General features: G+C 50.2%; 1 protein-coding gene across 1 annotated transcript in view; it reads right to left on the bottom strand.

The window, feature by feature from the left end:
- Positions 1 to 12,906, bottom strand: part of IQCA1 (IQ motif containing with AAA domain 1) — a 167,901-nt gene that overhangs the window by 14,187 nt on the left and 140,808 nt on the right. Inside the window, exons 16-17 of the mRNA XM_029225692.1 lie at positions 12,003 to 12,089; positions 1,553 to 1,730 (exon numbers count right to left, since the gene is read on the bottom strand). Of these exons, the coding sequence (XP_029081525.1) occupies positions 1,553 to 1,730; positions 12,003 to 12,089 (265 nt within the window). The remainder of the gene's footprint in view (positions 1 to 1,552; positions 1,731 to 12,002; positions 12,090 to 12,906) is intronic.

Here is a 12,906-nt window from a genome sequence, read left to right as displayed (position 1 = left end):
TCCATCACCCCCAGGCTGCGGTCATGACCACCATCATCTCCATCACCACCAGGCTGTGGTCACCATCACTGCCATTTCCAACAGCACCATCATCATCTCTGAACCAAATCCACCACCACCACCACTGCCATGGGTGGCCGGGACGACCCCTCAATGAGTCGCACCTCTGGTATTCAATGCTGTGAAGTCCACTGTCCTTGAACTTGGGCTGGCCTGTGACTTTCTCTTGACCAGTAGAATGTGGTGTAAGTGACTCTGTGTGACTTCTGCAGCTGGGTCACAAGGATCCTTCCAGCTTCTGCCTGAACCTCTTGAAACGTTTGCCCTTACGACGTTTCCCCTGGGGACCTAGCTGCCGCGCCGTGGAAGGCCATGGGGAGGGGCCGGGTAGAGGAGGTCTGATCACCAGCCCCAGACGAGCTCCCAGCTGACAGCCAGCAACAGCACAGTCATGGAGGGAATGGTCTTGGATGTCCAGCCCTGTCCAGTCTTCAGATGACTGGAGTCCCAGCCGCCATTTACTGCGCCATCATGAAACACCTTGGGGAGAACTCCCCCACTGAGCCCAGTGGCCCTTCAGAATCATGAGAGGCGTACTTTGTGGTTTCAAGCCACTGGGGAGGTCTGTCACACAGCAATCGATAACGGAAACCACCGCCGGCACCACTGCCGGCTCCCTGGGCCATTTATTGACCTGCCATTTAAATATTTCTCCTCCATGCCCCCCATCACCGCCTTCTCCCCCTCCACCTGTGCTCTCCGGGAGCTGAGATGGTGCTGGGCATTCTAGCCATCTCATATAAGGGTCACCACAGCCCTGGGAACTGAACAGTTCTCCTACTTTAGAGCTGAGAAAATGGAGGCTCAGAATGTCAGCCTACTTCTCAAGGTCATCAGCTATTCGGCGGGACAGCCAGGATCAGAACCAGGGCTCGTCAGAACCCACGTGCCACGGCTCTTCCCAATTTCACTGCACTGCCTCCCAGGGTCACTTTTTTGTATTGCTCCCATTTAAAAATAGGTTTCAAAAGAAGTGATTTTGAATCTGTCTATCCAAGGGAAAAAATGGAAAAAAAGTAAGCTCTTGTTTTATTTAGTGTTTAAGTGAATCAACATTCTCTTGGACTGGTATTTTGAGTCTGGAAAAAAAAAATCGACCAGGTGAAAAGAAATGCTTTTGCACGGGAAAGACATCACCACCACGGGGACAAGCTGAGTGACCCTAATCTACCTGTCAAAAGGAAAATTCTCACCCACAGGGGCTTTTGTCTCCTTCAGGGCTCAAAATAATAATCCCTGTCCTGTTTCCTTTTGTCTTGGGTAAAAAGAATTACGTTAACAACAGAACAGAGATCTGTTGCTCTTGGGACCTGGTGTTTATGTTTATGGCTTGGAGTTCGCTGACGTCCTGGGGCACTGGGACTTACATCACCTTCTGATGGTCACTGGGTGACGAAGGCCACCCTCCTGGCTCAAGCCCACATGCATGCAAGCCCACACCGGACGGCCCAGCTTCGGTTACTGCATACTGGAAGGGGTGAGGGGTACTTGCCATATCTGGAAGCATAGTCTGGTCTGGGAACCAAAATAATTTTTTGATAAACTTTGCAAAGAGGTTGAAGTTCAGCATCAAAAGGTCGCTGTGTTGTCCCCACAATCAGAATCCTGTCATCTGGTTTCAGGAGCTTCAGGATTTTGGGAAGCTGTTTTTTCAGGCGCTTAGGTTCCATCTGGGAGGAAGAGAGAGGGGAAAAAATAAGCCCACACATAGAAAAAAAGAATTAAGAACAAAAGAAAATATAGCCTTGGATGCACTGTGGCATTCATTGGTTAAAAAGTGATGCCCAAACACACTTTCTTAGAGTTTGTTCTGGGTCGGGTCTCGGGACGTGGTTCCTGGTTTGCATGGTCTGAATTGCTGGCACTTCCTTTCCTTAAATCTGGTGTTCAGATTTGGAAAGGGGGAAGGAAGGAAGCACCTGACCAAACGTACTAGCATCTTAACCCTAAGAATGGGAAACAGGGCGGATTTCCAAGCGGAAGGAAACTGGCTGGGATTGAGAATTGGTTTCCAGTGTGTTCCTCCGAGCTGTTTTGAAGGTGAACTCGAGATTTCCTTTGCTGACGGCTGTGACTACGAGGACCAAGGTCTTGGATCTCAGATCTGAAAACAGCTGGTTACATAAGAGTGTGAAACTTCTCTCTGAAGCAGTTCGGGTGTAGTTTGAACCTGTATTATTTCAGTATAATCTCAGCACTAATGAGGGACAGGAGTAAGACTTGAGGTACCTGAGGGAGGATAACTTCTGGCCTCTGGGTGGGGTGGGGGAGCATGTCAGATTTGGCCACGTTGCCATGGCAACGCATGGGCTTTAAATCAACCACAACTAGTGCAGCAAGAGAAGAGGAAGCGTCTAGGGGTGATGGGGGGGCCTCCACAGAGACACCCAAGAACAATCTGGGCCTTTTTTGCTCCCATTTGGCTCAGGGGCAATTGAGCCAGAGAGTTAAAGATCCCACCTATCCTGGGGCTTTCCTGGAACTGCCCCAGCACATGTGAGCTACTCTATAGAGATGAGGTCGCCTGTTGCTTGGCCCTGTGTGTCCTGCACACCTGGCCGGAAGACAGCCCCGCACGTCTGCCTGCAGGAAGGGGCTGGTAACATCTAGGGAAGGGAGTGGGCATGGGATAAATTCCACGCTCGAGAATAAACGCGAATGGCAGGAAACTGGAGGCACGGGGGTGACAGAGCTGCGCACGGCTGCAGGGCCTTTGGGACAAGGGCACTCATGTGCTGGGGAATCTGTTCCCTGGGAGGCCCTTTGGCTGCCCCGTGGAATTGGGAGTCAGACCTGGAACGGCAGCCTGCTGGGCAGAGGGAGGGAGGGTGGTGTTAGGAGTGTGGTCCGCAGGGCGGGTGTGAGCTGGGTGGGTGATGCCGGGGAGGGAAGGGGGAGGGAAGGGGCTGTGGTCATGCAGGGGGCCCAGTGTTGTGCCCCCTCCTCCTTCCTTTTGTTTGATCAACAGAAAGGCCCAGTTCCACGTCTGGATTGACGGGGTGCAGGGAAAATACTGGATGAGAAAAGAGCGAGACGCCAGGCCGAGGGGCCGTTCGGAGGAAAGCCCAGTGGGAAGTTGCAGAAACTTTTGGCTCCAATGAGGCAAGAGGTTGGGGGCTTGCCTTGACCTTCCAGGACAGCGCAGCTTGTTACTTCCCGGCCCGTCAGCCTCGCTCATTACTTCTTACGCCCAGGCTGCTTCCATGGTACTGGTAGCATCGACTGCATGCTTCCTGTGCTCCAGGGGTCTTGCTCGGTGCCTGACATGAACCTTCTCACCTTATCCTCGCAGCCACCCCAGGAGAGGGACTCGTTCTCACCCTCACTCCAGAGATGCTGGCCTGAGGCACAAGGAGACCAAGGGACATCCGAGACCCAGAGTTCATGAGCCGGTCCCCAGCTGCCAGCACGGAGTTAGTGACTCCACAAGCTTGCTCCTGCCCCTGTTCTGGGGACCCTGCCTTTCAGAGGGGATGTGCGGGGGGCCTTGCTTGCCCCACCCCCAATTCCCTTCCTGTTTAGGGGCCTATAGCGATTGAGGGCTGCAAAGGAGACTTCAAATATCTATTATTGTTATATTATGTTATCTATTATTATGTTTATATCATTATTATGGTATAGATCAACTTTATTGAGATGTAATTCACATACCATATAATTCACCTATTTAAAACGTATGATCCACCAATAAAATTAAAATATTAAAAAAATAAAATGTATGATTCAGTGTTTCGTAGTATATTCACAGAGTCGTGCAACCATCACCACAATTAACTTTAGAACGTTTTCATGTTCGTTGCCCCCCAAAGACCCCACCCATTAGCAGTCACTGCCCATTTTCCCCCAACCTCCTTCTGCAATCCTAGGCAATCACTAATCTACTTTCTGTCTCTACAGATTTGTCTATTATGGATATTTCATAAATAGAATCATTCCATATGTGTCTGTATGCGTGTGTGTGGCTTCTTTCATTTAGGGTAACATTTTTGAGATTCACCCATGTTGTGGCGTGTTTTAGGACTTCATTTTAACTGCTGAACGGTACCCACTGCGCGGTTATGCCGCATTTTCCTTATCTACTCACCAGCTGATGGACATTTGTTTTTCTTACGCTTTTTGGCTGTTGTGAATAACGCTGCTATGAACATTTGTGTATGAGATTTGTATGGACTAATGTTTTCGTATCTCTTGGGTATGTACAGAGGAGTTGAATTGCTAGGTCTTATGGTTACTCTCTGTTTAACCTTTTACAGAAATGCCAGACTGTTTTCTAAAGGGTCTGCACCGTTTTACAATCCTAGCAGAGAGCAGATTTAAGTTTCTCTGGACTCTTACCAACAATTGTTACTGTTTTTCTTATTTTTTCCTTTTATTTAGCCAACCTGGTGGGTGTGAAGTGGTATCGGATTGTGGTTTTGACTTTTACTTCCCCGGAGGCTAAAGATGTTAGCATCTTTTCACGTGCTTAATGGCCATATGTATACCTTCTTTGGAAAGATGTGTATTCAGATCCTTTGCCCATGGGTTACTTGTCTTTTTTTTTTTTTCCGCGGTATGCGGGCCTCTCACCGTTGTGGCCTCTCCCGTTGCGGAGCACAGGCTCCGGACGCACAGGCTCAGCGGCCATGGCTCACAGGCCCAGCCGCTCCGCGGCATGTGGGATCTTCCCGGACCGGGGCGCGAACTCGTGTCCCCTGCATCGGCAGGTGGACTCTCAACCACTGCGCCACCAGGGAAGCCCAAGGTTACTTGTCTTTTTAATATTGAGTTGTAAGAGTCATTTATATTTTCTAGATACAGGTCCCTTGTCAGATTAATGACTTGCAAATATTTTCTCCCATTCTGAGTTGTCTTTTCACTTTCTTGTTGATGTCTTTTACAGCAAAAAGTTTTCAGTTTTGATGAGTTCAGTTTAAGTCTTCTTCTGTTGCTTGTGCTCCTGGTATTGTAGCCAAGACACCATTGCTTAATCCAAGGTCACAGAGAGTTATGTCTCTATTTTCTTCTAAGGGTTTTATAGTTTTAGCTCTTGCTTTTAGGTCTGTGGTGCATTGTTGGTTAACTGTGTGAGGTAGGGGTCCAACTTCATTCTTTTGCATGTGGCAATCCAATTGTCCTAGAAGCATGTGTTGAAAAGGCTATTCTTTCTCCATTGAATTGTCTTGGCACTTCTGTCAAAAAAGTCAACTTTTTTTGTAAACGTGAGGGTTTATTTCTGGACCAGTTCTATTCCATTGGCCCATATGTCTCTCCTTAGGCCAGTACCACACTGTCCTGATTGCTGCAGCTTTATGGTAAGTTTTGAAACTGGGAAGTGTGAGTTCTCCAACTCCGTTCTTTTTCAAGATTGTTTTGGCTATTCTGGGTCCTTTGAATTTCCATATGGATTTTAGGATCAGCTTGTCAATTTCTGCAACTAAGGTCGTTGGAATTTTGATGGGGATTGTGTCGAATCTGTAGATCAATTTGGGGATTCTTGCCATCTTAACAATAAGTTTTTCAATCCATGAATATGATGTATCTTTCTATTTATCGAGGTCTTCATTAACTTCTTTCAACAATGTTTTTGTAGTCTTCAGAGTAGAAGTCTTGCACTTCTTTTGGTAAGTTTATTCCGATTTTTTGGATGTTATTATAATTGGAATTGTTTTCTTAATTCTAATTTTAATCTTTTCATTGCCAGTGTATAGAAATGTTGCTTTTTGTATATTGATCTTGTATCCTATCCTGCAACCTTGCTGAACTAGTTTATTAGTTCTAATACTGCTTTAGTGAATTCCTTAGGATTTTCTGTATACAAGATCATGTCATCTGCAAATATAGTTTTATTTCTTCCTTTTCAATATGGATGCCTTACTTAATTTTCTTCCCTGATTGCCCTGGTGAGAACCTCCAATATAATGTTGGATAGAAGAGGTGCTCTTAAGGGGAAAACATCCAGTCTTTTACCATTAAGGATGATGTCAGCTGTGGAGTTTTTTGTAGCTGCCCTTTATTAGACTGAGGAAGTTTCCTTTTCTTTCTGTTTTTTTAATCATGAAGGGGTGTTGTATTTTGTCAAATGCTTTTTCTGCATCTGTTGAGAGGATGGTGTGGTTTCTGTCCTTTATTTTTAATGATATAGCATATTACATTAATTGATTTTTGGATGTTAAGCCTGGGATAAATCCCACTTGGTCATGGTGTATAATCCTTCTTCTGTGTTGTTGGATTCAGTTTAAAGGCACGTTTTGTAATGTAACTCACAGCAGAGAAAGAGATGGGTTTTTACAGCAAAATAAATCTCACAGGCTGGGCCTGAAGCCAGATCACCAGGCAGCTTCCGATCCCTTCCTCCTGCCCTCACAGAAGTCCAGAGGCTGCCTGGCTCCATCAGGAGGGAACAATGGCCCTGCAGGACTCCACCCAGGAAGCATGAATGGGGGTTGGGGACAACAGAGGAGCTTAAAAGAGGGCAAAGCACAGGAGAGGGATGACCCAGAATGAGACTCCCTGAAATCCCAGAAATGGGCATGAGGATGGAAACCTGCTCTCGAAGGGGCAGCTCCCCAACCCCTACCCCAGGTCTTTGCAGAAACCTGCCTTTGCTCAGACCCATGCCTCTGGGCGGCCTAGGATAGCGAGGCATGTCTGGTGGGGCTTGACTTTGCTACTGAACTTCCCTCAGGGGTCGGGCTCTGTGCAAAAATGAAAAGCTCAAGGAACAAACTCCACAATAACAGGCAGATGACGTAGCAAATGGTTCCGTGCACAGGCTTTGGGTCAGACAGATCTGATCTCAGTCTTGGTTCTGCTCTTAACAGATGTGTGACCTTGGGCAGGTTACTCAACTTCTCTGAGCCTTAGTCCCTGCATCTGAGAAATGGGGATAATCATAGGTCCTAACCTGAGGGATGCCATGAGGAGTATAGGGCATAATGTGTCTGTCTGACAGGTGCTTGAAATGTAAGTGCTGGTAGGAAATCAATGCTAGGTCTGCTCTATTGAACAGAAAGGTTTCTGAAGGGGAGAGTCAGAAAAACTGGGGCTTTATGATTTGAAGGAAACTAGCAATATTGCCAACGGGGCTGAAAACGACGGTGTAAAAATCTCCCCCCGTTTCCACTGCACTGGATGATAAGGTGTCAATTGCTCATCTCTGAGGAGCTGCCTCCTGGGCCTCATGCCACTGAGGAAAGACCTCTGCTGAGATTCTGGAAGAATATTCCTTATAGGAATATCTACACCTGTGCCAGGAAAAAATCCACTGCATTTAGACAAGGCTTGGAGAGTTTGGAGATATTCAGAATTCATTTTACCAGGGTGGATCCAAAGCTCGCTTATGAAAAGTTGTTATACTACAAACGTAACCCTTTGAAAAGGCAGGAGGAGGGCAGGGTCATGTGGTAGGTGGTGATGGAGGAGGAGTTTGGACAGGCCCTGCCTGAGTCGGCAGCACTGTGGGGGAGGTATCCCATGGGTGATTCTGGGTGATGCCGGGTGACTGCACCTGAGCCTCAGGGGCGAGCTGCAGGCTGGGGATGGAGTGGGGGCACTCGTTGGCTTAGGGGTGATTTGTTAAGCTGGTGCCCAAGGAGGGCGAGGAGAGCAAAAAGGTCTGCGGGCCTGAGATGGAATCTCAGTGAGCACCAGTGTATTTAAGGGGTGGGTGGAAGTGCATGGAGGAGACACAGAAGAAAGTGTTGGCAGGGTGTGAGGAGACCAGGAGAAGGCTATGGGGGCTAAGGGAGGACAGAGTTTTACAAGCTGGGGCCCACTGGCGAAATGGATTTCAAAGAAATTTGTGAGAGCAGTTTCCATGGAGCTGCAGAGCATCGAGTGGACAGTGGTGGGTTGAAGAGTGAGCGGGGATGGTGAGAATAGTCTTTTAAGAAGCTTGATGGAGAATAATGCAAGGTGGTAGGGGCGACTGGGGCGTGTGTGGGGTGCACATGGAGCTGCCCAAAGACCGGTGGAAGAAGGACTGACCCCTACCTCACACAGTTAACCTGGTGAGACTGGAGACTACTACTCTGTGGGGGCAGACACATGCTTGCAAGGTCTGAGCCCATCCCCAGCAGCCTGGTTGCCATGGTGACAGTGGTGCAGCCCTGCCTGTTGTGAGGCAGGAGATGATATTGCTGTCTGTGTCTCCTGACAATGGCAGGGATGACTGAACTTAATTAGCCTGTTTGGATAACAAATGTTGATCCTGGGCCGCATCCAGAGTGATATCTTCACTGATGGCGAGTCCCATTAGGAGGGGATGGAAATGAAAGGTGAGTACATTCAGCCAACACTCTTCTGCACTTGGGCCACCCCTGTTCCGGTTCAGAGCCGCGTCCATTATGCATGAGACTGGCGTGCTCATCCATCATGTCAGCCAACATCCTCACCATCACCTGGCAACCTTCTCAGCCGCCCCTACCGCTGGGCCTGCCAGCCCCACACCACCTTATTACCGTGGGCGACTTCAAATTAGTGTCTAACACCCATGAAGCGGTTTCCATTCGCTTTTCTGCGGCCAGCTCCACTAAACCACGGCAGCAGGAAGCTCCAACCCAGCCAGCGCTTCCCTCGTGGAGGCCCTACTGTCACGTGGGTAGGGCTCCTGCTAGATGGAGTCATGAGGGTAACGGAGCAGAAAATGCATTAGCAGCCCGTCTTGCCTCATTCCTTACTGCGTTCGCCTCAAACACCAACAGCTGACCGAGGCTCCAGCCTGGCAGGGGAGGGAGAGGGCGCTGTCCAGGCATCTGCCAGGTCCCTGGGGGCTGGGTGTTGCGGACAACGTTGGGGGCAGGGGTGGTCAGGGTCCAGGGGACTCTGGAGCCTGACACATTTGCCTCTAAGACCTGAGGGCCCCACGGGCAGTCTTCAGGATGTGGTTTAAAGTAGCCTGGGGGTTGAAGAGGGGAAGAGGGAGGACGCAGGTGTAGTAGAAGCAAGGAGGGTCAGACGGGAAGCCGGTGCTGACACTGGAGCTGCATCCAAGCAGGGAGAGGGGTCCTGCCTCATGGTCTGAGCTCTGCACTTGACCAGCTGTGCGCCCTCTCGGGCCTTTGTCCTCTTCTGCAAAACAGGAGAAGGCAGCCTCCCTCCCAGGGTGCTAGGAGCTTCCTGACCTACGCGTTGTGCCCCTGGGCGTCCTCTGCCTGTGGCAGCAGCCCTAGGGGTCCCTGTGCCCGGCTCTGCACCCAGGAGCCATTGCTGCCACCTGGCCTTCTCCGTTGCCTCCCTCCTTATGACTGCATGAGCCTCCACACTGTACCTCCTAAAGGGCCTGAGCCCAGAGGTGGAGGCCTCGAGGGTGGAGCTAGTCATTGTGGGTGAGAGTTTTTTTCGAAGAGCGTTCCTGGAATCCCTCCAATGCCCTGGGCGGACGCTGGGAGTGCTCTGTGTTGTGGCTGTAGGTGGTGGTTTCTCTGCAGGTGGACATTCTTCTCTAGGTTTCAGCACCTTGGGGATCGGGGGAGCCTTTGGGACGGAGGCTGGGCTGGGTGGTAGTAAGGACGCCGGGTTCCTGGATGGCCAGGTGATGCAATGCGGAGCCGGTCGTGCTACCTCCTGGTGCCTCTCGTTGGCGGATGCAGCTGCTGCCCTTGGAATTTGGTGATCACCTCCAGAGCATGGACGTCCAGTGCTCATGACTGCCCCAGGCCCTGGAGGCTGAGGGACTTGGGTAAGGACAGGAGTCAGAAGCTGGAGGTGGGGTGGGAAGGAGAGGAGAGCTGGCCCAGCACTGGCCCCAGAGGCAGGAAGGCAGCAGGAACCCTGCAGCCCTGCTCTCCGAGGGGCAGGCCCAGGACGTCGAGCTGAAGGATACACAGGCAGTGGTTCTCTGCCCACCGTGCTTTCCCCTGGCCTGGGCACTGGAGCTGGGGCCGCTGCACTGCTGCAGGGGTGGGCATGCCCCTTGCAGCTCTGTCTGTGCCTGGGCTGGCTCAGGCCCCCAGCCGGCCTCTGGACATTTGGGGACCCAGGGACCCTTCTGCTTGTATTCATCAGGCATCCTGGGGTTTTCCCAGGTTGTGATTCAGTCCTCCGTGCAGTTAATTCCCCGGACGGACGACAGACTCTTCTAATGCAGAGGTAGACAGAATAAATGTCCGATTTGTCCACAACAAAGACTGTGCCACCAAAGGCCTTCATTTTCTGCAGGAGTAAGACTAGTCGGTGACCATATCTGTGGGAATCAGAGATTGTGCTGGCGAGAACACCTCGGGATCAGCAAGGAAGGGCCTATTCAGGGGAGGGTTCTGGAGACTCTCCTTTACCGGCTCCCTGCTCTTTCACAGTGACTCCCCTTGGGGGGGCATCTACTGAACTCACACCTCGCTTCCTGCCTGACGCTCCCTCAGAGCCCGCCAGCCCTTCCCCCAGGGCCCCTCTGGCTCTCTCAAATGGGTGTGTCCATCCCTCTTACTCTCGACCCACTGAGGGGTACAGACGAGCAGATGTAATTGTTGGCGACAAACCGACAGCTCGAGGGGGTCATGGGAGAGAATTCGAGAGGGGCTGCACGAACTCAGAGGCTATTCTCTCTGGAGCCCTTTAATTAGATACTTAAGGAACTGGAAGCTCAGAGAGGTTAAATTACTTGCTCAGGGACACACAGCCAACTAAGGTGAAGGGCAAAGCGGGCCGGGAACATACGTCTCCTGAATTTCTCATTCTCCAGGCTGATGTCCAGTGCGAGAGCCCTCGCCCATTCATGAGACAAAGCTTCTGGTGACGTGAAGTGTGTGACACCTGGATTAAACGCTGCCTTGCATCTCTCTTTAGATTTACCGTAGTTACTGCTGCCTTCAAGTTCCCATGTATGTGGCCTTTTAAAGGATTTATTTTATTTTGTTATTTGTTATTTTTTTGTGTGGTACGCGGGCCTCTCACTGTTGTGGCCTCTCCCGTTGCGGAGCACAGGCTCCAGACGCGCAGGCCCAGAGGCCATGGCTCACAGGCCCAGCCGCTCCGCGGCACATGGGATCTTCCCGGACCTGGGCACGAACCCGTGTCCCCTGCATCGGTAAGCGGACTCTCAACCACTGCACCACCAGGGAAGCCCTATTTTGTTATTTTTTTAAAATTAATTTTCATTGGAGTATAGTTGCTTTACTGTATGTGGACTTTTTTTTAACGTAGCAACTTCGCCAGCAGAGGGAGCTACCTACCAGATTCCCAGATTAAATAATAAATGAGTCCTCTTAAGAGTTTCTAAAATGACAGGGCAATCAAGGCTCATTTGGGGAAGAAAAGATTCAGCTTTCATTCTTTATCCAAATCATCTCTACCTGCTAAAAATGATGTATAATACATAAGGAGCAAAAGTGATTAAAATCCTTATGAATTTAATCAGAAATTCACAGTTAACCACTATTTGCTTTGGTGCAAATTGATGTGGAATAACAATCACGTGTATCTGCAAATTTTTTTTAACTTGTGGGAAATTTGCTGGTGATTCGCCGGGGGAAGTGCGGGGGAGGGGAGCCATTGAAAGGAGAGAAAAGGAGGAAGCAAGCAATTGACAGAAGACTCCCCGGGGACACCCAGTGTGGGGCGCTTGGCAGTTCTATGGACGGTCTTTGTTCATAAATTGCAGGCCTTTTGCTATTTATTATAATGAACAATAGGAAATCCTAATAATAACTCCTATGTGTGCCATTTGCTGTAACTGACTACAGTTCTCTCAATTGTTTTCTTACCCCTGAATCGGTAGGTTTGGGTTTAACGCTCCCCTCCCCCCTTTTCCATACTTTTTTTCATTTCTTCTAAATTATGCCTCGTAAAATCAGACACTGGATCCTTTCAAATGCAGTCAAGTGCTTAGGGCAGAGAGACGGCTGCCCCTCCGTTTCCTTCCTCCCTTGAAAAAGCAAGACCGTCTTGAAAAAACGAGGTAGCCCCTGGTACGGGGCCCCTGTGGAGGAGGGAAAGGGCCACATTAAGAAATGAGAAGCCCTCACCTTCCTTTCGGCGTTGGGGACTTTTTTGTAGAAGGTTTTCTCGGTGTCTCCAATCCACACCACGGAGGGCTGGAGCTGGCGGGCCACCTGCAAGGAGAAACGGTGGGTTGTAAATGCATTTCCCTCTGGGGTGCACACTTGACCCCCGGCAACAGCAGGACTCGGCGGCCCGCTGTGTTGGCTCAGGGACGGCTGGCGTGGGGGGCGGGGCTCGCGGGGCTGCACTGCGCATACGGCCTGTCGCCTCCTTCACCGCGGGATGGGGGCGCTGCCTGGCCCTCTCCCACCTGTGGTCAGGATGCGCTGGGAATCTGTGCGTTCTGCTCCTGGACCCCGAGCCTCGACTCAGTTTGGCTTGAAATAAACCAATAGTTTTCTGCTGCAAACGAAGGGAATTGGGCCAGGACTTTTAATTACAGCCTACGCCCCGCTCCCAGGTTGATTCAAGTTTGCTCATTTCGAGAAAAGCTGTTTTAGCACCAGGGCCCCCGTGATGCCATTTGTTCGTCTCCGTGTGGCTGTGCCTTTGCGGCCGTGGTTTCGTCTGGAAGGTGGCTCTGAGCCCCTCCAGGGCGAGCGGGGCTTCGTGACAGCGCTGGGACTTACCGTGGGCCCATGAATAATTGCCACACACCTAACAATCTCTTCAAAGCGCCCCCATGAGAGCAGAGTTCGGGTATTTTTGCAACAATTTGTGCTTTGTGCAAAATGGTGACAGATAAAAGTGGTCTCCAGCCACAGCGAATACAGTGTTACGTACTCCTATTTTTATATTTCTTTAAACATCATTAAGGCAGCAGATATGATTCCTAAACCAAGGCAGACATTTAATAAATGATGGAACACTGGCTGAGTCTGTTTCCGCCAGCACTACGTACCAAGGGAAGCAGATTATGCACGTTCA

The sequence above is a fragment of the Monodon monoceros genome, unplaced genomic scaffold (genome assembly GCF_005190385.1).
Source record: "Monodon monoceros isolate NGI ecotype Baffin Bay Population unplaced genomic scaffold, NGI_Narwhal_1 Super_Scaffold_16, whole genome shotgun sequence".
Taxonomy (NCBI): Eukaryota; Metazoa; Chordata; class Mammalia; order Artiodactyla; family Monodontidae; genus Monodon; species Monodon monoceros.
Note: the sequence above shows the minus strand (reverse complement) of the source record. Positions and strands in the feature narration are given on the sequence as shown.